Genomic DNA, 27,383 nt, shown 5'->3' on the forward strand with positions numbered 1-27,383 from the left:
CCTTAGACCTGCCAGGTTGACCTTGGTGACAAAAAGGTGACCCCAAGGAGCATCCCCCTGTATGGCTTTCTAAATATGGGGATGGGAAATCTCCTTTCCCAGGATGGGCTAGGTTGCCCCCTGGGGATGGGGCTTCTCTGCCCTGACTGCAGAGGCTCCCCTGCTGATTTCTGCTGTGTCACTGCCTTGAGAAGGACATGTGAAACTGCTCAGGGGCTTAGCAGAGGGAGATGAAACCAAGAAGTCTGGCTTTTCACGTGAGGCACAGGGGGTAAAGGAGGGGAAGGAATAATAGGTGCCAAGGGTTGCCTTGCAACTTCTCGCCGTTTGAACTGGACTTCCCTGAGCCTTTTAGGCCTTCGGTATTTTATAGGACAAAGTGGTCTTTTTGTGACCCCCCAGAACTGAACTGAAGGGAGCATAAAACCATGTCCGTGACAGTACCAGGCACCGATTCGGCGCCAAGGAGAGTCCTGGGTGGCTGGGTCACCTGCAGATTTTGTCGCCCAGGTCTAGACCGGTGTGAGCCGCCAGCCAGGCAGTACGACTGGTTTCCGAGGGAACAACCCACTGGGGTCTGACCGGTCGGTCTCCTACACCATCTCATCCCTTCCCAACCCCGGATCCGGGCTGCCGCCCTGGGTGGGTTTGGCAATTGTCCAGCTTGAGGTGGTTCAGGCCGCCCACAAGGAGCACAGTGAGGCAGTCAGGAGCCGGGGCGGCCGACTGGGCTGGCCTGGAAGGAGAGGGACGGGCCGGAACTGCAACCGCAGCGGCGGGGAGCGCGGAGCCGGCGGCAGGTGCAGGAGCTGGGAGGCGGGGCGGAGCGGGTCAGAGTCCCCGACTCTCAGGCGTCCGGGAGTGACCTTCCCCGACCCAGCCAGGGCCTAGGAGGGGTGGGACCGGCGGCGGAGGGAGGCCGGGGACCCCGAGCGCCTGCCGGGCGCCGGGCGACGCAGGTGCAGAGCAGCTCAGTACGGAAGGGCGGGTCTGTGCCCAGCCCGGATCGAGGAGGGGGCTGCGCGGGGTTGCGGGCTCGCCGTTTCCCCGCCCCGGCTCCAGCCCGCCCCTCGCGCCTCCGCCGCCGCGCTGTTCCTTTGTGCCAGCCCCGCGCCCGCCCCTTCGGGCCGCAGGCCCCGCCCCGCGCGGTATATAGTAAAGGTAGGGCGTGCGCCCCAGCCAATTTCTCGACTCGTGGCGGACGGCAGTCGTTTGTTCGTCCTTCCTTCTGACTTTCTCCTGTCCCTGTCTGTTTCTGCAGAGGTCATAGGAGGTGGGGGCCGTACAGGCGTCCCTGGTGGCTGCGGGAGCCGTATCTGCGGGCCCCGAACTCCCTCCCCCGCGCCCACCTCCAAAGGGCAAGAGGAGCGCGTGGCGGACCAAAGAGAGCCCGCGAGCGGCCGCGCGCCCACCAATAGGTGCGGGGCTCGGAGCCGCCCAGCGTGCGCGGTCCCTCCCTCCTCCCTCCGCCCCCGCCCCCGCCGCCGCCGCCGCCGCCTACCCCTCCTGCCGCTCCTGACTCTGCTTCTCCGCCGCGCGTCTGGCACTCAGAGAGCCGCAGCGCCAGCGGCGGGTGCAGCCAGCGGAGAGCCAGGCCGGGAACACCGAGCGGCACCCCGGGAGGACGCGAGGGCGCACGCCGCAGTCACCCATCTTCAGTCCCTGCGGCAGCTGCTGACCCGCCACCATGGCCCGCGGAAAAGCCAAGGAGGAGGGCAGCTGGAAGAAATTTATCTGGAACTCGGAGAAGAAGGAGTTTTTGGGCAGGACCGGTGGCAGCTGGTGTAAGTACGGGGTCCGCAGCTCTTGCCCCCCTAGCGCCTTGTGTTTCCGGGTAGGCGCATCCCCCGCGCAGGCTCTGCGGACCGCTCGGCGCTCTCCGCGCTGGCGAGGGCGCAGCGGGCTCGGGTGGTGAGCGCTGGCCCGGGCTTGTCATCCCTGTGCGGAATGCAGAGTCCCCGGGATAGGCGCGGGCGGGGATGGGAGCTCGCCAGGTAGAGCGTTATGTGGATTGTGGCGGTCTCGGTCAGTTGTAGACTATCTGAGCATCACTGGAGCCCTTCCGTCCGGGGAACGGTCCGGCGGTGGGAGAGTTGATCTGTCTCTCCCTTACAGTCGTGTCCCAAGTCCTTAAAAATGAAATTTGAGGCTCTGAGAGAACCGCAGGAAGGAAATCGGATCGAATGCAGGAGAGTTTGTGTATTATAGCACCTATCTTCTAGTCTAAATATGTACTTCAGAAGGCGGGGGTGGGGGGCGGCGGTGACAGAATCCATACACTGCAGTATTTCGTAGCGAGACCTAGAATCTCGCCACCGATGACCTACCCTGGAGTCATCACAGCCCAGAAACAGCCCTGGAAGCTCTGTGTCAGGACTCCGTTTCTGAGCCTTGGCCCGCAAACATGGCAAAGTCGGTTTGTTTTCAGGGTCTACAGAGAGAGGCAGAATCGGTGCCTGGGTGTAAGAAATAAATAGCATAAAGGCAGAAACAGGTCATCTTACAAGATTTTGAGTAGCCTGTTGCTTGGCTGGATAGATTTTTTTTTTTTTTTTTTTTTTTCCGTTGCAAATTAGATACCTTACTTGTCTTCTGCCTCTCTACACGGGAAGGGTGACTTTTTTTTTTTTTTGGTAAGGTCATTTTGAAGGGCAGAGTTGTAGGCAAATCTGAATATGAGTCGTGACTGCGGAAGAGAGAAGGAAGGAGGGAGGGAACTCCCCCCTCCTGCATCACTGCCCCCTCCTTCTCTAATATCATCATCACCATCACCAACACCACTAGCCCGGCCACTGCAACCACTGAGGGAGCCCTGGGTAGGTGCTGATGTGATTCTTCTGATTGGAAGGCTCTGTGAGCATCGGCAGGAGAATGAGTCAGGGAAATAGCGCTTGGCTGACATTTTGAAATGGAAGAACCTGGAACGTACGATTCTTGTAGAGGGGAAAAAAAAAGCAGCCTGTAATGGGTCTCTCTTGATTGAAAAGTAAAGGGTTAATAATGCATCACACTTCAAGGTTAGTCAAGGTGAAATCTTATCCCATACCAGCATAGGTATCCTGAGCATGTTGAATGCACGTCTTTAAGGCGATGGCTTACAGCTTGTATTTTATATTTTATTTTGGGAAGACTGTATTCTTCAGTGGGGTTACTGCCATAGTTTCTCATGCAGAATGATAGCTGTCTGTGTTTCCTTAAAGTGGAAGGGAAGGCCTGGAGAATTCAGGGTGTTTGTGGAATGAACAGCTCCCAGCCTGGGCCATCTCCCAGCGACTCTTGGTAACTTGAGTGAGGTCTGAGGGGTGCGCTGCAGGATGGGCCCCCTTCTCCCAGATTCACTGGAGGTTCCTACCACGATGATCTGACCACAGCTTCGGCAGGGGCTAGGGGCTGCATGGATTCTAGGCATATTGTAAAATTGGCCCTCTAGAGTTTTCCCCTCTCATAAAACATCTTTCTTTCCTCATTCCAATTCCAGAATAATATTTGTTTTAGAGGGTAAGGCAGTATGGAGCGACTTGTTCTGTAAACTGACAGGACCTCCATATGAGAGAGAGAGAAAGCGTGTGTGTGTTGGTGTTTGTGTCTTGATACTACCTACAGCGGTGTCGATACACTGATTCATGAATGCAGACGTGAGTACTGATGCTTATGGTTCATCTTTCCTTCCATTTTCCAAGGTGCAGATGAGGTGCTGGGCTAAGAAATCCAGTTTTTCTTTTGCAGTAGTATGTCTACTCCTTTCTGGCCATATAAGAAATGACAGCGTCTCTCATAGACAGAGAAGGCGGCAGCAGCCGTGTCTTCCTGTGGAGAAAATGCCACCTTTCCAGTCCTGGGCCCAACATGGATGCCCTTGAGACCAGGGCAGGTTGCCCTTGGTTCAGTTCTGCTTGTAGGTAGATTTTCACCAAGATGGACGCAAGAGCCTTGCCTGTCACCTGCTGGAGAGAGCGCAGCACGCAAATCGCCCAGTGCTGTCTACCTTTTTGTTAAGTTAATACAGGCGTTGGTAGGTGTATATGTTGACCGCTGGGCCCAGATGCCATTTTCCCTTCTGCATATGACCTTTTGAAGGGTACTCTTTTTTTTTTTAATTGGAATTATTCTATATTACTTATATGTTTTTTTTAAAGGAAGAACTATTTTTTCAAAAGGAAAAAAAAGTGTCTAAAGTGTACCCTCTGCGCCACCCTGTCAGGTTGGTACAATATACCTGGTTTTTCTTTTCGAGCCAGCATGTTGGCACCAGTGCCTACGCCCCACCACACCTGCCTTGCCCACTGGAAGCAAGTGACCTCACAGCACCGACGGTGGAGACTGTGCTCAGTAACACCTCAGCACAAAAGTGGAGAACCCCTCAATTCCCGGAGGGTACAGTGTTGGGCAGATAGGGGAGGCTGTATCTCCTGAAATTGAATCCGTGTGCTTGCAAAATGAGTTGTTTTCCCCCAGTCATACTTGTATTTTAAATCAAATCGTAGCCTCAATTCTGTACCTCCTCCTGTCATTAGAATTGGGTATCTGGAGCCCCAGAAATGAGTGTTAAACGTTTCCGTGGTTAGGCTATAAGCGCCTAGGGTGGGGGCAGCAGAGAACCGCGCTGACCATGTTACACCAGCTCCTGCACCTCTTAGGAGCGTTCACTGGAAAATTTTTCCAGATCTCTTGACGTCACAGCCTTGCCATTTGCCTACTGCTGCCTGGATACAGAATGCAGCACTTAACTCTTGTCCTGCGGGGAGGCATGGATTGAGCTGGGCAGCTGTAGTTCTGGATTGTACAGTCTTTTCATTTCTTCTTATCTTGGCGTGGGTCTTTGCCCATTTCCTTCTTTTCCTTTTTTTTTTTTTAAATGGAGGAGAAAAAGGATTATGGTGAAGCATTTTTCGTATGGTTTTATGTGGATTTTGCTTGTTTTAACAACTCTAGAGTATCATTTCCCCTGAACTATTTATTGCTGATAGAAAAGTTGAGCTTTGAAGTATACACAGAAGGCAAACCTGGCTAATTCTAGCCACAGTGAACCCACTCCCTCCTGACCTCCTTCACACACATACACACACACTTCAATAATACTTTTGTTCTATTTCTTTTTCCCAAGGACCCCAGCTTTTACTGCAGGAATCTGAGCGTTTTGAGAAGTAACTTAAGGCCCCTTTGTGCAGTCATGTTTCAGACTTGATAACCCCGTTCCCACTGCTGCCTTCACACTGAGTGTTTGGCTGGCACAGGGCTGCCCGGCGATGCCTAGTACAGCCTGTTACTATGCGGCTAATCTGGGAGATAATCCCTGTAAACTGGTAACTGATACCTTCATTCCAGTCCATGGGCTTCAAGGTTTGTTTTTTGGGTTTTTGTTTTTGGTTTTTGGTGTTTTTTTTATTTTGGCTTTTGCAGCTATTTCAGCTTCCATTCTGTTATCCTGTGAACTATGGGAAGAAGAGAAGTCAGTTTTATCAGTCCTTAATCTGAGTCCAGTCAGAAGATGAAATAAAAATTTCTACTTGCCATTTTACCATAGCAGTTCCTTCTTTTTTCTTTTGTCCCCCCTTGTTTGGTGCCCCGAAAGGAAAGAGGGTGTACTTGGTCAAGAGAGCTTCACCAGCTTGCTCAGCATTCATCACTCTTTCTCAGCATAAAAACTCACGGGCATTCGAATGTTTGGAGAAGCATCAGGGCCTGGATTGTAGTGTTGGAATGTCAAGGGATAAGCAAGCAAAGGAAACATCGTTCTCTAAGGGAGTATATTGTCATATTTGAAAGGCATTGCATAAGCACACAAACACAGCTCTAGGTTTTATTGATGATCTTCATGACTGTTCTTTTTTTAAATTTAGAGAATAAAAGTATTTCCTAAAGAATATTAGTTCTCGTTGAATATTCATCCTACCCTTAACCATCCTGCAACACAGATACATTATAATGGAGGGCTCCCTGTCCCCCTGTTTTTGCCCCACAGTCTGGGAGTCTGGGAGTGAGGTGCAGACTCTTGATCAAGATTGGGAAAGGAGACTCTGAAGACACAGCTTAGAGGGGAAGCCAGGAAGGAAATCCAGTCATCTCCGGCAAGGTTCGCCCTGCATTCTGAGCACAGGACTGCTTCATAGCCTTTTTTATTTCTGTCTGTTCTCCTTGCAGTTAAGATCCTTCTATTCTACGTAATTTTTTATGGCTGCCTGGCGGGCATCTTCATCGGAACCATCCAAGTGATGCTGCTCACCATCAGTGAATTTAAGCCCACATATCAGGACCGAGTGGCCCCACCAGGTAAAATGAATGTAAATATGTTCAGTTTTCTTCTGGAAGTAAAAGAAGGGTCACTTTCGCAACTGATATAACACTTCTGCCAACAATAGTTGTATTTTCTGAGCACATTCTTCTGAACATTTGTCTGACACGTGGTTGCAAAGCCAGCTTGGGAAGAAAAAATGGGGACTGTGTCTCTTGCAGCCAGCTCTCCTACCTGCATTGCAGGCAATGCTGCTGGGGTTGCAGACATCTTTCCCAGCTCTGCTGGGAGGGAAAAGAGCCCTGGTCCTTTATCCAGTCTGGTGCTCACCTGCTCTGTGACTCTGACCGGAGCCTTGCTCTCATTGTCCCTCACACCCGAGGGGTTGGTTAGTGGGCTTGTTATGGGGCCTTTCCAGCTCACACACATTTTTCACTTGCTTGAGGGGACTATGACTCAGATAAATCCTTTAAAAAACCACTTTGGCTCTCGTTTTTAAAGGTTAATTTATTTTTAGGGATGATGAGACGCCCTGAAATGGCCACCAACTCCCAGGGAGGGGAGTCCTGACTTCAGGAGTCCATTCTTTCACCTGTTCTTGACGGGCAGCTTGACCTTCAACAAGGCACACTCTCTTCACTCCTCTATTTATGTCTGTTTGTTTAGTAGGCATCTTATTTACTGGCTTTCTGGGCTCCCTTTGCAGGTTAAGTAGCTGTCTCCTTTAGCTCTGAAAACTTGGGGCCACAAAGAGCTTATCATGGAGAAGTGCAGGCTGCCACATGAGAGCCCTGCTGTGACGTGAATGCAGTCACTGTAGAGTGACCTGCCCTGTAGGCATGTGTATCCTCGGCGGTCACTAAACCCCGGGGAGTCCCACGGCCCTTTTGCCTGACACTGACACAAGGACGAGACCGCAGAGCCAGCACACTCGATTATTCTGTTAGTGATTGTACTGTCTGGCTGGTCTAAAAGTCATTGTCAGGAGGCCTCGAGAGAGGAAATGTTGCATAACTTCCAGGTTCTCACATGGTCAGTGACCTTGAGGCTGCCACCAGGGGTGGCGGTGACGTGTCCCGTCTCCACTTTCCCCGGGCAACGGTTTACTAACAGCTGTATTGAGGTGACAGTTTCGAGGCTGTCTTCATGGGACTGAGCGGCCTTGATCAAGTGTGGCTGCCAGTCACAAGCTTGTCATGTCCACCTCCTCCTTGGGCCTGAGAAGGACTCTCAGAAGAAAGTCTTCAGAATATGGAGCTGGAAAACACTCCTTGTTAGCCCCAAGTCAAATAGTCCTCTACTGTCAGAAAAATCCTAAATATTTACAGATAAATTTAGATCTAGGGGATTTGGGAAATGACAAAAAGAGAACATGTAAGTATATAAAATGACTTAAACCTGCTAAATAATTCACAGTTTATGACAACTGTTTCCTCAAAGAGGTGGGTCTGTGGAAAGGTTGAGGTGAGAATTCTGGTTTGTACAGAGAAATGTAGGATCTTAAGTAAACATGTTGGACACTGGCTTTTGTGACAGTCAAGCATGGTGTGTCTTTTAACATTCATGTCTGCTTCAGCTTTTATGGTAGCATTAGCAGTCATAATTCTAAATCTTTGTAGACTTCCTTTTTTTTTTTTGCCATTTAAAAGCTAATTTTCAATCATGATGCCATTTTCTAACAATTCTTATACTCAAGGTGACAACAAAGTCAAGCATTTTCTTTAATTTCCTAAAAAAAATTTCCAGTTTAAAAACTGGCCCTTGAGTATTTAACCTTTGTGGAGTCAATCCATAATAAAATTAAAAGTATTCTTCATGGTCTCTTCAGAAAGGGAAGTTTCACTTTCAAAAAGAAAAAAGTCAAAGAGCCAGCCCTTTGAAGTAAGGGCTTACAAATGACCTTGCATTTCCCTCCCTCCCCTTCCTTCCAGCCCCTTCCTAAAAGACGTGTTCTGAGTACCTATATTTAGTGTCCTCACAGCAGTTGGACTGACCTGACAAACAGTCGCTTCTCCAGAGGAATGCCGGTGGCTCATCTTGGAAATATGCATTCCTGTCCTTCGGTCTGAGTCACAGGAAGAGTCCTCCTCAGCCCTCCATCCCACCCCCTTCCACACCCCCCCAAGTTCTTTGCCGTTTCGCTGTCTCTCCTTTTCCTCACCCATCATCTTGCCAGTAGAGGCTAGGCCAAGCTTCCTTTTACAAACCTCAGCTTTTCAAGGGACATAACATTCATTTGAAAGTGATAGTGGCCTTTGAGCGAGGTGGCCGGGTCGGCAGGACACTTGCTGCTGAGAATCGAGAAGCACAGCCTGTGGACTCTCCCTGAGTGCTCTGAAGGACCCTCCCGGGCTCTCTTTAACACATCTTAAGAATTTATATTTTTGGTAGGCAATAACTATTTCTCAGGCCACAGACTGATGGACTGTATAGAAACACTGGCAAAATTTTTGACTTCAAATTAATATATTTAAGCCTCTGTTTTCATGACCGTTAAAGGGGGGAAAATGTATATTTAAGTCAAATGAACTTAGTGAGTGTGAAAGAGGTGGTCTGTTATTTAAAGATGTAAAGACTTATTAATGCTATTATTAACTGAACTTGAGTCATGAAGACAAACCTGACCAGACTGAGGTTTGACTGCCCGTTTCACACTGGAATACCTTGTCATCAGATCTCTTCTAAATAACATGTGTGAATGTGGCCAAATTAAGCAGCGGCAATTGTACAGAACATTTGCGTCTGTTTGTCTATAATACTGGACAAGCTGCGGGGCTAAACACAAAAGTCTCAGGGCAAGGAATAAATCTTTAAACAGAAGAAAAATGTAGAAAAAAAATAGATAACGTACAGTTTCTTGCCCTGACCAGTTGTGGCCATAGGTGGTTATAATATTCCTTACAAAGTCGTGTTGCTGTGTGATATTGAAACAGAAGTGCCTACTCAGCCTGGAAGGCAAGGGCTGCTGAGATTTTATGTTGAAACATATTAATTTGCTATTTTGGTGGGTCAAAAAATGGTTACCTGTTGGCAGTTGCATGTTGCGTAACCTAAACGTGAGAACAGTTCCTGAGGTCGCAAGCCATGACACATAAGTTCCCAATAAAACGGACCTGAAAAGGATAAGCAGAGGCTGTGGAACTGGACACAATCCCACCAATTCCACACAGTACTTAACCTCACTAAGCCTCAGTTTTCTTATCTATAAAATAGGGATTAAGGATTAAAAAAGATACTACATATACATAAAGTGAATAGTACTTTAGAGTCACAAACCTCATGGCACTAGGTAAATGGTAGCTGTTAACAGGTACCTCTATTTTGTATAGCCCTGTCATTTCACTGGAAGCAGAGTGTCTTCTTTTTGGATATTGAATTTAGTATTTCCAGCCTTTGGATAATATAACATGGATGTTTTGTACACTTAGATTTTCATTGGTCAGGAAGATCCCCTGGAGAAGGGAATGGCAACCCACTCCAGTATTCCTGCCTGGGAAATCCCACGGACAGAGAAGCCTGATGGAGTCCATGAGGTCACAAAGAGTCGGGTAGGACTTAACACCTAAGCAACAACAATAGGGTCTTAGCTTTCCATGGAGAGTGGGAGAATCTGGGTTAGGAAACATGTTTAAGAAAAATGGTTAAGTACATTTAAGTGGCATCGTGGTGGTCCTACCCTCTCCCTCTAAAATACCCCCACTTTTGGGTTCACCCCTGCCAAGCTTTCCTCCCTGGGGGACCCTCTTAAGAAGATCCTCAGCAGTGGTCAGTGGCATCTCTTCTCACAGGTTAAGGGTGTTGGGTCTGGAGAGAGACGCAGTTGTCAGCGTGCAGGAGAGAGCAGCAGGCACACCCACGTGCCCACATGCACATGCACACTCACTGTGCCTGCCCCTGGTTTGACCCTGCGCTTTTTGCTGCCTGGCCAGTGGTGTGAGGGAGAAGTCTCCCCTTCCATCCCTCGTCCATCCCTCGTCCACCCCGCCCTGCATGCACAGAGCCACAGGGGCACGAAACGAAGGTCACCGTGTGTTAGTCAGGGGGTCTGGGAGATCCCCAGCCGCCTTGCTTCCTGGTGAGCAGGTGTGGATGTGTGCTCTTCCTCTTAAGTTATGGGCAGGTTTTTGTTTTGTTTTGATGTAAAGATGGCTCAGTGTAGGAAGTGATTTAAGTGAAGTCACTCAGTCGTGTCCGACTCTTTGCGACCCCATGGATTGTAGCCCACCAGGCTCCTCCATCCATGGGATTTTCCAGGCAAGAATACTGGAGTGGGTTTCCATTTCCTTCTCCAGGAGATCTTCCCAACCCAGGGATCGATCCCAGGTCTCCTGCATTGTAGGCAGACGCTTTACCATCTGAGCCACCAGGGAAGTACAGGATAGGAAGAATTCATTTTAAAGGGCTCATATTTTCAGTGAGATGGTAGCCAGCATTGAGGCAGGGGAACAGGGTGGGCAGAGACCAGCAGACCACACTGCCACCACCAGCAGGCTCCACTTGACCTTGATTGGGAAACATCTTGTCAAGGCATTGGAATTCCAGTCTCACTGTAATGCCAGTGATTTCTTGAGAAGTCATTACGTCAGTCTCAGAATTCCCTTTTTTTTTCTTTCCAAACTATTATCACACTGTATTTAGTCTCTTTCACTTAAATTTCAAAAGGGGGAATTGGACATATCTGGCTTCCTTATACTTTGGGGGAATTGTTACTTCAGAGTGCCAGCAAGGTGTTTTTCTGCCATTCCGTTAGATTCTGTTGATCTGTGAGCTTATATGATAAACAGCTGATGCCCTCCAGCCCCACCTGGCACTCAGTTCCCCCACCTGCCTCTCCTCCCTTCCTCCCATGGGTTCTGCCAGCCTGCTCCCGGAGTCTGAGGCTATGGATGAGTTGGTATTGGTGGCGCTAAGGTTTCCAGGGGCACCTACCCAGACTTGTAGTTTGGTAAAGGGTTGAGGACAGCAAACTCCAGGGTCCCTTTGTCAGTGAGCCTGGCTCTTACGCCTTCACAATTCACCCACCCAGGGTGCTTTTTCTTCTAGTCTAAAGATAAAGGTATGATTAATCATGTCAGCTCAGGTGCACAGGAAGCCTACTGATTAACTTAAAAGCATTCTTGGAGTCACAGAAAAAAATGTGTCTTACTTCATATGCTCATTTTAGATGACTGAGCAGAGCAAAGACCTCTGGTGAATAGAACCAGGTAACAAATTTCACGCAGAGGTGGAGATGGGAGTGGGGAGATGAATCTGAAGCTTCATGTCGGGCTTTTCTGCCACTCTCTTTTGGGGAAGGTGGTGGTGGAAACGACATCAACCTTCAGCCTGCATTTCTACCTCCCTGTCTATGGTGAAATATGATGGGTTGCACTTGCTATCTGTGCTTGTTCTTTGCTCCCATTCTAGTAATCTCCAGACCTCATGGCTCATCTGACAGACAAGATGAGAGAAGCTGGGAAGACGAAGGGGAAATGGGAGGGTATTGCCTAGTGGCTTCCAGCCAGCAAAGTATCTTTCCCCACATAACATGCATGAGTAGACATCATCAGATATCCTGTGCAATGCGGCGTCTTATTTTAGGATATTGGTCACTTAGCAAATTTTGTATCTAAAATCAAAATACTGTGTGTGCTTGTTCATCAGTTTGGCCTTGGATTAAAAAAAGCATCATTAATATGGTAGATTTGATTATTTATAGTTTTCCATTATAAAACTGATTATTATTTATTTTACTGAGAACAAGCATAATAATGAGCTATACAAGATATTAAAGCTATGTCCCTGTGAAATTCCATGTGTGTCTAAGATCAGATCAGATCAGTCGCTCAGTCGTGTCTGACTCTTTGCGACTCCATAAATTGCAGCTCGCCAGGCCTCCCTGTCCATCACCAACTCCCGGAGTTCACTGAGACTCATGTCCATTGAGTCAGCGATGCCATCCAGCCATCTCATCCTCTGTCGTCCCCTTCTCCTCCTGCCCCCAATCCCTCCCAGCATCAGAGTCTTTTCCAATGAGTCAACTCTTCACATGAGGTGGCCAAAGTACTGGAGTTTCAGCTTTAGCATCACTCCTTCCAAAGAAATTCCAGGGCTGATCTCTTTCAGAATGGACTGGTTGGATCTCCTTGCAGTCCAAGGGACTCTCAAGAGTCTTCTCCAACACTAAGATAGAGCCTAAGATAGTCTAAGATAGAGCCGTTGAATTAAATATCAGTAGTTCTCTCTGCTCACCTGAAGATGATTATACAACTATAGGAAAAAAAAATCTGATGATATAGGGTAATTCCATAAATGGAGAAGAGCCTTCAACCAATGTGCATGCCATTTAACTTAGGAGAAAAGATTTCCATACAGTGAGGGTTACTGAACACCCAAATAGGCTGTAGAGAGAGTCCAGCTACCCATCTTTCTAAGACTTTTCAAAGAGAGCAGCTTCTTGAGATTCTTGCGGGTTGGGGAGGGTAGAGACGAGAACCTGCCCAGAGGCAGGGGGTTGACTTCAGCTGATCGCAGGCCACAGTCGAAAGCGAATCAGAGGCAGAAGGTGAGGTTTAGGCGACTGGTTTCCAGAAAGTACAGTGGCACCTTTTCTCCTGTGCCCTCATTGTATTTTTGTAAGGTAAATTGATATTAATCCTGCATAGGTAACATAAAAATTAAAAGCAACAATCAAAACCCGTAAATAACCTAGTGGCATTTGAAGGGGGAATACGTGTGAGTGTGTGTGTGTGTGTGCGCACGTGCATGTGTGTGTGTGCACTCAGTAGTGTCCAGCTCTTTGTGACTCCATGCCCTGTACTCCGCCATGCTCCTCTATCCGTGGATTGTTCCAGGCAAGAATACTGGAGTGGGTGGCCATTTCCTCCTCCAGGGGGTCTTCCTGACTCAGGGATCAAACCCGCATCTCCTGCCTATCCTGCCTTGGCAGGCAGGTTTTTTACCACTGAGCCACCAGGGAAGCCCATGTATGTGTGTATTTATGTGTACCTAGATTTGTATGACTATGTGTATAAAACCACGTTCCCAGTTTTTTCTTTGAATGGAAAATTACTTTTCTACTTGGAATGTTCAGGAGACTAGTATGTATGTAGTATGTGCAAGGCTACCTTTATAAGCACGTTTTTGTCTTCTGGAGGTTTCTGTGAAAAGTGATTCCTATTTAGGGTATTTGGCCTAGTAATTTATTGGTTGTAATAAATGACAGGCACAAGCAGCTGTACTTTGGAATTCCCTTTGAGTAACTTTGCAAGGTTAAAATGAATGCATTCTAGTTTAAATACTTCAAACTCGTTAAGTAGATGGAGAAATTATAAGCTTGCTACATTATAAACCTAATTAGAAGCAAAATACTTTTCTTAATAAACAGTCTTTCTTTTCTCTTTCCTTTCCCTTCCTCTTTTACTTTCCCCTGACCCCTCCTGCTGTGAACCCTACTAAAGTTCATGGTGATGTGTTTTCCTTATTTGTTTCTCAAGAAATGGGGAACCAAGAAGAGGTCAGTGTAATTCAAATGGGGAACCAAGAGGTCAATGTAATTCAAAGTCAAGTGTAAAGCCAAAAGTTTTTTTTTTTTTTTTAATTAAACTTCAAATCTTATGTGAAGTTGACATACTAATTAAAAACCAAATATTAAAGCTTCACATATCCAGATTCTCATTTCAGTCCTTTCAGGTGACTCTATTTGATAGTAGTCTGTAATTTACAGCAAATGATTAGTTGAGGGCTAAGCTGTCCAGAGCTTAGTGTGGTTCATGTAGGTTCAAGTTCAGAAGACTGGAGAAGCAGAAGGTTAGGTCTGTTTCCTAGAATATAATTTGAAACTGCAAGTCAGTGATTGGGTGTTCTGCTGTCTTTGGCCTCGGAGAGTTACTACTGCAAACAAAGCTTGTCCTTATCCAGAGCTATAACTAACAATTGTAAGGAGTGAGCATTGTGGAGAGGGACAGCTGAAGGGATTTGTGGAGTCCTTGGAGAGGGTCATGGTTGAGAAATTTGCTTATGGACTCAAGATGACTCTTTGCGATCCTATCAATTGTAGCCCACCAGGCTCCTCTGTCCATGGAATTCTCCAGACCAGAATACTGGAGTGGGTAGCTGTTTCCTTCTCCAGGGGATATTCCTGACCCAGGGATCGAACCCAGGTCTCCCTCATTGCAGGCAGATTCTTTACCATCTGAGCCACCAGGAAGCCCCAAGAAAATAAAGAAGTTGCCAAATCCAGTTCTATCCCTTTTTATCCCAGACTAATGGAAAATTAGTCTGATAATATAAATGGTTTAAAGGATTTAGATACCAGGTCAAGGGTCCTTCATCTTCTTCTTTTGAGTATCTAATTGCTTTAGAGAAATTATTAGGAATTTTCCTAATGGTTTAGAGAAAATCTCATCAGAGAACTCTCCTAATTAAGATTATTCAGAACAGAACAGTCCAGGGGATTGCTCTCTGATAGCTTCCAGGAAGAGAAATTTTCAGGTTAGCAGATTCTAGACAAAGAAAAGAGAAGAGGCAAAGGTGGTAGGTGAGAGAGTGAGGGGCCTTCCAGAAATATGAGGAAGGGGAGCTGAAGAACACACCAAGGAGGCGAGAGCCACACTTGACTCTGGGGTGGCCTCCTGGATATTTGTGTATTATATATGTGTGTGCTCCCATAGGTTAGGGTTTAGAGAGAGAAACTGATTGCATGACCTCAACCCAAATGGTTCATGCTTTTCTGGAAGGAACATTTAGATCAGAAGTTGAGTATCTTAAAAGGATAGTCACTAAGGCTTATATTAGTTATACCTTCTACGATTGTGCAGACTCCAGAGGGGAAGTTTCACCTATAGAAGAGAGCGAGACGTGGCTGCACTCCCCGGGGGTTGGTCTGTCGTTCCTGGGCTCCATCTGCCAACTTTGGCCCAAGGTCTTATCCAGCTGGGCAACTCAAAGGATGGCAAGACCCAAAGCTTACCTGTCCACTTCACCTCTTACATCCTTGGTTTCATCAGTGATGTTTCTCCATGCAGAACAGAGAGATTCTCCAAGTGTATTTGATCTACATGACTCTCATATGGTAACATACAGGCTTGATCATAAGCCAAGCTCTCTGAAGGATTTGGGCTCTTGGAACTTGGTAGATACAAGACCTGTGGTGTATAACTCGTTTCTGAGCCAGTGGTGCCATTGTGCATGTAATAATAATATCTGTATTTTCATTAATCAGATGACTAACGGCAGTGTTTCTGATAAGAATTGCTGGTGTGCAGACTCGATCACTAGCTCTGCACGATGTTGTAGGAGTGAGGGGAACCAGGTTTGCTAAAGTAATTGTGGTGATAGAAATGGATTCGCCTTGGATGCTATCAAGGTGGTCTACTCTGCCCAGTACATTATTAAAAAAAAACCGGGGTCTGGTACAAGTCTCTGGATAGGCATGAATTTGGTTTTCACCAGAGCTCTCAGGCTGCTGAAGAACTCACTAGCCGTGCCCTTTTGGTAGTAAAGAGCCAGAGCACTGAGTGAAAGGAGCTAATGCTTTGGGGTCTCACACGTGTCACCTGGTCTGTTTAATAGTGGGGACCCTGCACTCGGCATTGAGAGGGAAAGGACAGCTCTCTGCAGAACCCCACCTCCTCTTCTTGCTCTCCTTTCTTCTCTGGGAGAACCGGAGAAGTACATCACTTGTACTCGTACACACATACCACCTGGGAGGTAGCATAGCCAGGGAAGAGAGATGCAGAAGCAGCCGGAAAGTGCAAGGCAGACTGCTGGGGAGGAGAGCTGAAGCTGGGCCAGAGGGAACGCTGACTGGGTGACCCTCCCCTCGCCATTCAGATGCCACCATGTTTGCTCTCAACGTGACCTTTCGAACTGTTGGGTGAGATGCCCCAAATCTCACACCGGCTCACGGACGTTGTTAGTGTTTTGTGTTTTGCTGTGTCACCGCTCTGCAGAGAGACCTCGACTGCCGTGACTGACTCACCACGCTGATGTCCTTGCAGTCAGCCAGCCGGTTCTTCCCCACCTCCTTCCTTCCTCGGCTTCTGACGGTTGGTCTCCTCTCTCTCGTCTGTCCACTGCTCTCCCGCCTCTCTCTTGCCCAAGCCTGGAAACACTGTTGAACCCTGTGCACGTATGTTAGTCTGTTTCTGCCCACCCCCGTGCAGGCACACGGAGTACCTGACACCTTCAGGGGCTTTTGCCTGAGCTCTGCTCGCCCTGTGCGCTGCCTTTCTCAGTGGCCCCCCCACCCGACCCCGGAGACCAGTGAATGTCCCTGAGGCTCTTCTGTTCCCTCCTGACTCCAGGATTAGGAGAACGTCCCCTCCCCCCGAGTTCTGTGAAACCTCTAGCTCTGGGCCTGCCTCTGCTCTTCCCCAGGTCCAGGGAAGTCACCTTGACTTAGATGTCTTGTTTACAATGCAAACCAGCAACGACCCTCCCTCCTAGACTTTCTGTATTTCAGCAGGAGGTGCCCTGCCAACTGCTCTAGCTCAGGCAGGCAGTCCCAGTGGCAGTCTGTTTGTTTGTGTATATTTGCATGTAGGTCTCTATCGTCTTTATCATGTGGCCTTTTTTTGTACAATAAATAATCACAATGCCCATTTTCTAAGTTAATAATGTGTCAACAGAAAAACATTTTTTAGAGTATATTTAAATTGACTAAGTCATATGATTTTCTATGGTTTGTGAACATCATAAAAAAATGTTTTAATTGTAGTAACCTTTGTTTTTAATGGAAGAGTCTTTTCCTGCTTCTTCCCTTTTAGACTCATTTTTATCACCATTGACACTCCCCCTACCCCCAGAAATTCTTCAGGTTCTTCATTTTCCTTTCTGAGATGTCACTCGTAGCTTGTCTCGGGCACCCTCTCTGCCTGGCTGCAGACCCTCACGTTCCGTCTTCATCATTTCCATGCCTCTAGGTAACTGCAGGCACAGAAGAACTTACCCATTCAGCCCTGAGCTCTCCCCAGCCTCATTATTTAATTACTTTTGAAGCGCAAAGCCATCGTTAATGATGAGGAAAAATAACGGGTCATTTAGCCCAGACCCTACTGAAACCTGGTCTGAAGCCTCACAAATGGTGCTGCTAAATGGGCTTCCCTTGTAGCTCAGTTGGTAACGAATCTGCCTGCAGAGAGATGCAGGAGAACATGGTTCGATTCCTGGGTCGGGAAGATCCCCTGGAAAAGGAAGTGTCAGTCCACTCCAGAGAATCCCATGGACAGAGGAACCTGGCAGACTATAGTCCATTGGGTTGCAAGAGTCAGACACGACTTAGTGACTAAACCACCAAATGGTTACTACCCTCTGGTCATCACTTCTGCTTTAATGAGGTCATTGAGTCAGGACTGCCACACCCAGGTTCTCATCCTCTACAGCAGTAGTTCTCAAACCAAGAGTGCTTAAGGATCTCTTCAAGCTTGGTAAGCAGAGATTCCCACGTTGCACCCTTAGAGATGGGGAGTTGGCAGGTCCCCAGCAGAGCTGGGAAGGCTGCACATTTAATAAGCCTCGAAGTGAGAGCAATGGAGGTTACCCTGAAAGACTGTGATGATGAGGCTCCTTCTGTGCTCAACACCAAGAGGGCAAGTCTGGGACTGGGGATTCATATAGGGTTGCTAGATTAACAAATAAAAATACAGGCTGCCCAGTTAAATGTGAACTTCAGGTAAACCATGAATAATTTTTTATGTATGTCCCCAGTTTTACATAAGACATACTTGTGTAAAACATTATTCATGGTTTATCTGCAATTAAAGTGTAACTGTGCATTTTATATTTTATCTGCAGCCCTAGAATAGAATGCTGTTGTGACTGACTGTCCAGTCGCTGTCTGAGACAGTGCTGTGTAGCTCTGCTCAAATGTTTATCTAGGAAGTCATGTCAATGGCAGAGGCTTTTAGAAGTTAAAGAATCTAAGAAGTCTGTTAAAGAGTGGAAATCCAAGGTATACATACTTTGGTTTTTACCCTGTCTGGCACTTGCTCAGAATGTTTGGAATGGAAAGCTGGAGAAGCACATAAATTCCATATTCCTCCAGTTTAGGTTAAAAGATTCATATGTCTCTGTTGAGTAGTCTTAAGTCTGCAGTTTTCAGTGGTCATAAGTTCATTGATTAAAAGGAATATGGAGGAAGACCTCTGTGCTCAGTCTTATGTGCAGTTAGGGAAGGAAGAATCATCTGCATGAGATACTGGCTTGCAATGCATTTTTTTTTTTTTAACTTGGGCACAGAGGAAGACTGGAAAGAGAACAGGCTTTAGAGTACAGTATGCCTGGGTTGGAATTCTGGTTCCACCACTTCCTCTGTGACTGTGGGCCAGGTACTTAAGCTTTCTGTGCAAGAAGTGTTTCATTCATAAAACAGAGGTATGTCTATCATGAAATGTTGCTGGGGAACTTATATGATATCTGATCTTAAGACACAATCATTGGTACTTATGTACTTAACCTAAATGCCAGAGAAAGGATTTCACACAAGAGAGAATTTAACCCAGTTTTTTAAATTTTTGGCTGCACACTGCAGAATTGAACCTACAGCCCCTGCATTGGAAGGTGGAGTCTTAACCACTGGACCCACTGGGGAAGTCTCAAAAGCCTTTCTTTTTAGCTAGAAGGCATTAGCAAAATATGTTTTACATGTGAAGAGTCTGCTTCTGCATATCTTGGTGGACTCATGGTTTCTTTTTAGCCAGAATGCATTAGCAAAGTATGTTTTACACGTGGAGAGTCTGCAGTATCATGGTTGATTGCCTTCCCACTCATGATTTTCTCTGTTTTTCTAACTTTCTACCTGGTCTAGGATTAACACAGATTCCTCAGATCCAAAAGACTGAAATTGCCTTTCGTCCTAACGATCCCAAGAGCTATATGACATATGTGGATAACATAGATAATTTCCTGAAGAAGTACAGAGATTCAGCCCAGAAGGATGATATGATTTTCGAAGATTGTGGCAGTAAGTAGACATGTTTTGGATTATTGTGATTGGTTAATTCTGATCTCCTGTTTCTATTTGGTATTTAATGATTGAAAGATCCTCCTAAAGTATTTAAAAGATTAACTCTGACTATATTGAGAGGAACTGTTTTGTTTTTTAAAGCAGAAAGACTTATGGGTTAGGCTTGGATACAGTGAAACTGTATAGCTGCAAATGGTACTTTAACCCCTACTTGAAAGGTGCGTTTTGAACACTGTCAGGCATCTCTGTTCACTGATCAGACTCAAAGACCATACTACAATTCTGATCCTCCTACATACATTGGTTTTGAGAAACACAATTGCTTATATTTCCAGATTTCTGCCCCGCTCCCTCCCCCCAATCCCCTGGCCCCTACAGAAGAGTTCACAGGACCTTCTCTCACCCAAATGACCCTTTGGTGTGATCAGCTATAACCACACTGAACTGATGGAAGAGGGTTTATGGTCAGGGTATATTTTAGAAACCCTGGCCAGGATGGATAATGAAATACATCTTGGGCAGCTAAGCATCTGGATAAGGGAATGACTGATGAACGTAAAGAATAGCTCTTAGTTTCATTAAGCCATTGACACAAACACATCCTCCCCCTTGCTCCCTGGAGTATGAATTTCCTAGTTTTGTTATCATACCTATCACAAATAAGATGCTTCTGTGAGTTACTTGGTGATAATCAGTTTTTCTAATTCCATTCAACTCCAGTTCTTTATATGGCAGATGGTTGTGTAATATGGGGTAAATTGTCATTTTAAGTTATTTTGAAAGGATTTAGTAATTTAAAAGAAACATCTTCATGAAATTTTTCTCATTTGAATTTAAATGAGATTTTCATCTTACTTTGTAATAATTAAATGGCCTATATGATAGAGTGAATCACTTTTCAGGAGATGGACTGAACTGAGGTACTTTATTATTGGAAGGGAAAATAGTTAATTTGTGGACTTAAAAATACATACACATACATAGTTTATGGTATTTGCATCAATTTCCTGCAGAATGCTTTAACTTTGAATTTTATTTTCATTTATTTTTTCCTAAGGCTTTCAATTTAAAATACACAGCTATAAATTTTCCCCATCAAACAAATGCTTATAAGAACTGTGTTAAAAGGCAAAAACTCAAAAAAATTTTTTTCAAACCCTGAATGGTGGTTGAAAAGGAAAAACAATTCTTTCCTGTTCACTTTTTACTGTTTAGCGTGTTCATTAGCAGCATAGCTCTAAGAAATCCCAGTCAAGAAACTTCTAGTTCTGAAAATTACTGGCAGTCCTTTTAATTTGTGTTCTAATTATAACATCCCCATTATTGAGCTGAGCTGATGCTGACCTGTGCAAACAATGCTACTCATGAAGAGAGATCCAGTTTCCTTTCAGTCTTCTAAACAGCAGAGTCATCCATTATTTAAAGGAAGAGAAATATTGCTAGAGAGCAGACATCATGTGCGTGCTCATCAAGCTCTATTGAGTACTATGATGTTTTGGTGTGAGGTCAGGTACTGGCTGGTGCTTTTGGTAAAAAGACCTTTTTAAGGTCAGTGGAGAGATGAGAGATGGCTTGCTGGGAATCTTTCCTTAATTCAGGCGATACAGTAAGTGCAGGATAGCCCTGTCTGAGAATCAGTCATTGTGACAGGAAGAGAGCCCTGTCCTATATCAGTAACGCTCAGGGAATTGTCAATACAATGTGCACATGGCATTTGCATTTTCAGACGTGCCCAGCGAACTCAAAGATCGAGGAGAATTGAACAACGAACAAGGAGAGCGAAAAGTCTGCAGGTTCAAGCTTGAATGGCTGGGAAATTGCTCTGGAATAAATGATGAAACTTACGGCTACAAAGATGGCAAACCATGTGTCATTATAAAGCTCAACCGAGTTCTGGGCTTCAAACCTAAGGCAAGTAATATTTTAAATCACAGAATTTCAATGAGTCATTCACACTTAAATGTAGCTCTTAATTGGTATGAGAAGAAGAGACTATAATGAGCTTTTAAAGGGTCCTCAGTGACAGTTTTAAAGCCCCATCAGTAGAGTAACATTGAAAACCTCTGTAGCCATCTTGAAATTCTTAGAGTTAGGTCATTAATCTTATTTCCTAAAGTTAGAGAAGTCCTATGTGGCAGAGTCAAATTCTGACATCAGTCCGGTGGCCCTGTTCTGCATTTCTATAATGTAATTGTATAAATTCTTTAAAAGTAAAAAGAGAAACAGGTATCTCTTAAGTTTAAAACCTACCTGCCTGTACAGTCAGACTCTGATTTTGGTACTCTAGGGGCCACAGTATACAGTATATATTTCCCGCTGCTGGGCATACACACCAAGGAAACCAGAATTGAAAGAGACACGTGTACCCCAATGTTCATCACAGCACTGTTTATAATAGCCATGACATGGAAGCAACCTAGATGTCCATCAGCAGACGAATGGATAAGAAAGCTGTGGTACATATACACAATGGAGTATTACTCAGCCATTAGAAAGAATACATTTGAATCAATTCTAATGAGGTGGATGAAACTGGAGCCTATTATACAGAGTGAAGTAAGCCAGAAAGAAAAACACCAATACAGTATACTAACACATATATATGGAATTTAGAAAGATGGTAACGATAACCCTGTATGCGAGACAGCGAAAGAGACACAGATGTATAGAACACTCTTTTGGACTCTGTGGGAGAGGGAGAAGGTGGGATGTTTTGGGAGAATGGCATTCAAACATGTATAATATCATATATGAAATGAATCACCAGTCCAGGTTTGATGCAGGATACAGGATGCTTGGGGCTGGTGTACTGGGATGACCCAGAGGGATGGTACAGGGAGGGAAGTGGGAAGGGGGTTCAAGATGGGGAACACATGTATACCCATGGTGGGTTCATGTTGATGTATGGCAAAACCAATACAATATTGTAAAGTAATTAGCCTCCAATTAAAATAAATAAATTTATATTAAAAAAAGTATCTGGTAATTTGAAAAAAATGATCTGATCATCAGAAATAAACTTTGTTCTTATTGAACAAAGATTTCATTGCAAAATTAGTTGAATACTAGGTTGAACTTTTATAACAATGCCATTGGTTTTTGCCATTATTGCAACCCCTAAAAGGTAAGTATTCCTGGAGATCACCAAAAAATGGCAAGTTGCCTCTATTTAGTGCGATGATAGTAATTCTTTAGAAGGAAAAATTGTATTGGTGTTACCTCTGCTTTTATACAATTGCTAAGTTTATTCTCTCCCCCAGATCATGAATTTAAAAATGCCATCCTTTTCTCTTAAGCATGCATTCTTCCATAAGGTTTCTTGCATTTGCGCATATGAATATCACCATTAAAAGGGTAGTTTTGGTTCTGATAGGAATTGACTGCAGTATACAGAGTTATATGAACAAACTTACTTCCTTCTGGAATCTGGCTCTTTTGTTCATCAACTTTCTGTTACATGCTATTTTTTTCCCCACAATGTTACCCATGAATAATATTTTTTAAAAGTCAATGTAGAGATGAAAAGTTTTATTACCATAACCGAAGGATGTAACAAAACTCCCTCACTGCCACAGGAGGAAAAAATAGATAAGTGGGTAGATGGCTGGCTGATTTGATGGATTGCCCACAGAAATGTATGTATCGCTCAACAGAATTTTAAATCTTCTTTTCACTTAGACTAGGATGGTGGTGGTTTAGTCACTCAGCCATGACCAACTCTCTGCGACCCCATGGACTGTAGCCTGCCAGGCTCCTCTGTGGGATTTCCCAGGCAAGAATACTGGACTGGGTTGCCATTTCCTTCTCCAGGGGATCTTCCTGACCCAGGGATCAAACTCAGGTCTCCTGCATTGCAGGTAGATTTTTTTTTACTGATTGAGCCCCAGGGAAGTCTGGACTAGGATATAATGGAAGAAAAAGGGTGAGAGCCGTTACAACACACAGAGTTGATGTTCATATTGCTAGGAAGCTCTTCACCAAGATAAACCAGCTACTCAGCAGTGAAAGGAATTGGTGCAGTGTGTCCCAAGGACTAATCGTGATCTTTGCTCTTGGAATCTTTCTGGTAATTTTGGTATTTTCTCTTTATAGATGCTGAATGATATTTGTCCCCTACAGAGGCAGTACTTCTAGTCTGTTATGATTCACATCTCTCCGCATATTTATATTCTGTTAAAGTTATGAATTCAGCTACTCTTACTTTTCAGTCTCCCCCACAAGCCCCCCTGCTTTGGACTCCCCTTGGTTACCCATCACCACTTTCTGACTAGCACCCCATCCCAAATCCCAAACTCTTTTGTTGTTGCAATCATAGAGATTGTAGGACTCCACGTCTTACTTCATGTACCTGATTCCTCCTCCCTAAAGACAGAGTCCAGTACCTACTTTGTTAGTAAACATTTTCTCGACATATTTTATTTGACAAAACTAATACAATTATGTAAAGTTTAAAAATAAAATAAAATTAGAAAAAAATAAAATAAAATAAAATAAAAAATATATATATAAAAAAAAAATAAATAAAGATAAGTCTATTGCTGGCAGAAAGTTCCAAGAGAGTTAAATCTAGATGATCATCTTTTTGTATTCCAAAACAATAGTACCAAAAGGCCCTTACTGATACAGAAAATTGTCCCTTTTATCTAACTCTGATTAGACTGTTTACGTCTCATGTCAAGACTCGTGCTCTGCTGATGTGAGTAGGCAAGTGGCTGTGTTCCAGGGAGTAGATGTTCCTCACTCGTCTTATGAGGTGGATTTGAGCCAGGGATGTAGGAGGGCAGGCCCTGGGTATTTCACTTCAGCCGTAACTTTCAAAGTGTACTGTGGGTCCCTTCAGTGGATTCTCCCCTTTACGAGACTTTAGGGCAGCGCCACCTTTATCTGTTTTATATGCTGGAATTTCCTAACAAAATTGGGACTTAAATGACAGTGCCTCTACTGGAGATTTAAAAAAGGAAAGCTTACTTGAAGAAGGCATGCTTAAAGGAGAAGGATGGCATTATTTATTCATGGCTCGGGAGGAAAGCCCAGTTTTATAAAAACAGAAATGTCAACCCACCTTTCCATCTAATTTTAATCTTAGCAAATGAGAAAAGAGGATTATTTCTGAGTTGGCTCTTATTTTTCAGTGTTCTTGAATAGAGCACATAATGGGTTACCATTAGAAGTTCCATTTAGAACAAAAGTTGAGCATTTATTTTCAAGAAATTTAATGACCTTTCCTAGATTGGTTAGGGCAGTCATTCATTCTGCTGTCCTCAAGTGTTTGGTTATTATTTCAGCTGACAAAAGTGTACTTGTTTGGGCTACAAGTTTTAGTTTTCTTTTTCAGAAATAAAAAAAAATTATTTACAGACTTACTGACCAACATGGGTTTTATTTTTAGCCTCCCAAGAATGAGTCCTTGGAGACTTACCCAGTGATGAAGTATAATCCGTATGTCCTGCCTGTTCAGTGCACTGGCAAGGTAAGATCTGAGTTACTGAGGGTAGGTGGGGGAGAGGGGAGAATAAATGAGATGGTTTTAAATTAGAGGTAAAATTTTAACTTGGAAATAAGAAACACTGCTTCCAGGAATTAGTCTCAGCCAACTGAGTTGTAGGTGAAAGTGAAGTCGCTCAGTCGTGTCCGACTTTTTGCGACCCCATGGACTGTAGCCTACCAGGCTCCTCTGTCCGTGGGATTTTCCAGGCAGTGGTCCTAGAGTGGCTTGCCATTTCCTTCTCCAGGGGATCTTCCCAACCCAGGGATTGAACCCGGGTCTCCCGCATTGTAGACAGACGCTTTACCGTCCGTCAGGGAAGTCAACGCTGGGTAAAACTTAACAAAACCATAAGATGTAACAAGAATAAAACTGTCAGTTTCTCCACTGGAACAAGAAACAAATTTAATCATTTGGGATACTGGTTTAAAGATCTGAGAGGTGAATTAGCCCATACAAATGTTTCTGTAGCCTATATGTTGTGTTAAAAACTTGAGGTCAACATTTTTTTTCCAACTGACAATTTTACACTGAAAAGTTGTTTCTTGTTTTTTTTTTTAAAAAAAATAAAAATATGAAGGTAACCATCAATGTGTATTTCCTTTAAGTAGAATAAAAGGAATCTCCAAAAGGTCCAATTTTATGTTGGCACCAAGAAAGGAAATGGACACAAGAAAATGCAAGGCACATAGTTAAACTTTGAGAGATAATGTCATTGAGAATATCCACTGGACCCATACTGAAGAGTTTCTGACTTTCAGTGTTGGCTCTATTTCTGGAAGGTTGTGTTAGCTTGAAGAAATGCTTAATTGGCCTCTGCTGCAGCTTCCCGTTTGTACAGTGAGCACAGTCTCCATCGAGGACCATTTCTCAAGGCTGCTATGGATTAGGCTGCATATGTGTCAAATATAGTATATGTTAGGTGTGGCACATCCTCCAGTGGTTAATGTTCCCCTCCTCCCGGAGGAGTTTGAGCTGGCATCTTAGAGGATGACTGATGGTGTTCTAGCAGACAGCTTTGTGGGACTGACAGTCTCATTTGTGTGTGAGTACAAATAGTGATTCCCAGGATGTGAGCCATTAAAATCTCATTCCCTCTCTGGTTTTTTAGCGAGACGAAGATAAGGAGAAAGTTGGAAGCATAGAGTACTTTGGACTGGGCGGCTACCCTGGTTTCCCTCTGCAGTATTATCCCTACTACGGCAAGCTTCTGCAGCCCAAGTACCTGCAGCCTCTCCTGGCTGTGCAGTTCACCAACCTCACCATGGACACTGAAATCCGCATAGAGTGTAAGGCGTATGGTGAGAACATTGGGTACAGTGAGAAAGACCGTTTTCAGGGACGCTTTGATGTAAAAATTGAAGTTAAGAGCTGATCACAAGCACACATCTTTCCCACTAGCCATTTAAAAAAGTTTAAAAAAAGATACAAAAACCTACTAGTCTTGAACAAACTGTCATACGTATGGGACCTACACTTAATCTATATGCTTTACACTAGCTTTCTGCATTTAATAGGTTAGAATGTAAATTTAAAGTGTAGCAATAGCAACAAAATATTTATTCTACTGTAAATGACGAAAAAAATAAAAATTGAGCCTTGGGACGTGCCCATTTTTACTGTAAATTATGATTCCATGACTGACCTGTAGTAAGCAGTGTTTCTGCCCCTAAGTATTGCTGCCTTGTGTATTTCATTTAGTGTACAGTACTCTAGGTGCACACTCTGGTCATTTTTCAAGCCATGTTTTATCGTATCCGTTTTCTACTCTATGTGAGCAAGGTTTGCTGTCCAAGGTGTAAATATTCAATGGGAATAAAACTGGCATGGTACTTTTTTTTTTTTCCTCTTTGGGTTTGGCTCTTTCAGATGTAACGGCCCATCGATGAGCATTTTTAACACACTCCATAGTCTTTTCCTGTGGTGTTAGGTCTTCTTTTTTTTTTCCTGGGTCTGGGTGGGGGGGGTGGGGTGGGCTGTCATGGGGGAACTGCCCTTTAAATTTTAAGTGACACTATGGAAACACACAGAGGTGATGGGTTGTGTTGTGCTTTGTACTGAATGCCGTCCTGACTTCCCTCTCCCTGTCCTCCGGTCCGTTCTGAAACTGTGGGTGAGATCTGGAGCGCCCATCACTTTGGCTAGTGATAGGGCCGATTAATTTGCTTTGTACATTTTCTTTCACTTTCCTTTTTTCCTTTCTCTGGAGGCATCACATGCTGGTGCTGTGTCTTTATGAATGTTTTAACCATTTTCATGGTGGAAGAATTTTATATTTATGCAGTTGTACAATTTTATTTTTTTCTGCAAGAAAAAGTGTAATGTATGAAATAAACCAAAGTCACTTGTTTGAAAATAAATCTTTATTTTGGACTTTATAAAAAGCAACGCAGTACCCCATAGACTGATGTTGACTGTTGTCTACAGTGCAAAATCCATGTTCTAACATATGTCATAATTGCCAGGAGTACAGTGCTCTTGTTGATCTTGTATTCAGTCAGGTTAAAACAATGGACAATAAAAGAATGAACACATTCCTCATGTGCGTGATTCACTCTTGTCTAAATGCCCCAACCTGTGACTGCTTTACTTTCTACACTGCTAGTTATCCAAGATCTTGAAGAAATACTGAACCTGAAAGACAAAAATGTGATTTCATTAGTTCCTATGGAAGTTTGGCCTTTTCCATCCAACAGAAGCCAAGAGCTGGGTCAGGACTC

General features: G+C 44.6%; 2 protein-coding genes and 1 non-coding gene across 3 annotated transcripts in view; 2 read left to right on the plus strand and 1 right to left on the minus strand.

Annotated features, from left to right (window-relative positions):
* The first annotated feature begins 1,150 nt into the window (after positions 1–1,150).
* On the plus strand, positions 1,151–27,200 carry ATP1B1 (ATPase Na+/K+ transporting subunit beta 1). The gene is made up of 6 exons (XM_027564743.1): positions 1,151–1,784; positions 6,142–6,270; positions 19,020–19,175; positions 20,905–21,089; positions 24,568–24,648; positions 25,775–27,200. Exons 1-6 carry the CDS (start codon positions 1,688–1,690, stop codon positions 26,036–26,038), a joined length of 912 nt encoding a protein of 303 aa, XP_027420544.1. The 5' UTR covers positions 1,151–1,687; the 3' UTR covers positions 26,039–27,200.
* Positions 15,472–15,603, plus strand: LOC113907136. Its single transcript, XR_003515120.1, has one exon. It is a non-coding gene; the product is annotated as a small nucleolar RNA SNORA66 (small nucleolar RNA).
* The window catches only part of NME7 (NME/NM23 family member 7), a 247,828-nt gene continuing 246,941 nt past the window's right edge, over positions 26,497–27,383 (minus strand). The window contains exon 12 of the mRNA XM_027564741.1: positions 26,497–27,297. Coding sequence (XP_027420542.1) covers positions 27,265–27,297 — 33 coding nt within the window. The 3' untranslated portion in view covers positions 26,497–27,264. The remainder of the gene's footprint in view (positions 27,298–27,383) is intronic.

The sequence above is a fragment of the Bos indicus x Bos taurus genome, chromosome 16 (assembly GCF_003369695.1).
Source record: "Bos indicus x Bos taurus breed Angus x Brahman F1 hybrid chromosome 16, Bos_hybrid_MaternalHap_v2.0, whole genome shotgun sequence".
NCBI lineage: Eukaryota > Metazoa > Chordata > Mammalia > Artiodactyla > Bovidae > Bos > Bos indicus x Bos taurus.

Excerpts from the sequence above, each read along its gene's own strand:
- ATP1B1 (XM_027564743.1), top strand. The coding sequence starts at position 1,688 with ATGGCCCGCGGAAAAGCCAAGGAGGAGGGCAGCTGGAAGAAATTTATC. Across the intron at positions 1,785-6,141 it reads CAGGACCGGTGGCAGCTGGT|TTAAGATCCTTCTATTCTAC; the intron begins GTAAGTACGGGG and ends TTCTCCTTGCAG. Across the intron at positions 19,176-20,904 it reads GATTTTCGAAGATTGTGGCA|ACGTGCCCAGCGAACTCAAA; the intron begins GTAAGTAGACAT and ends TTGCATTTTCAG.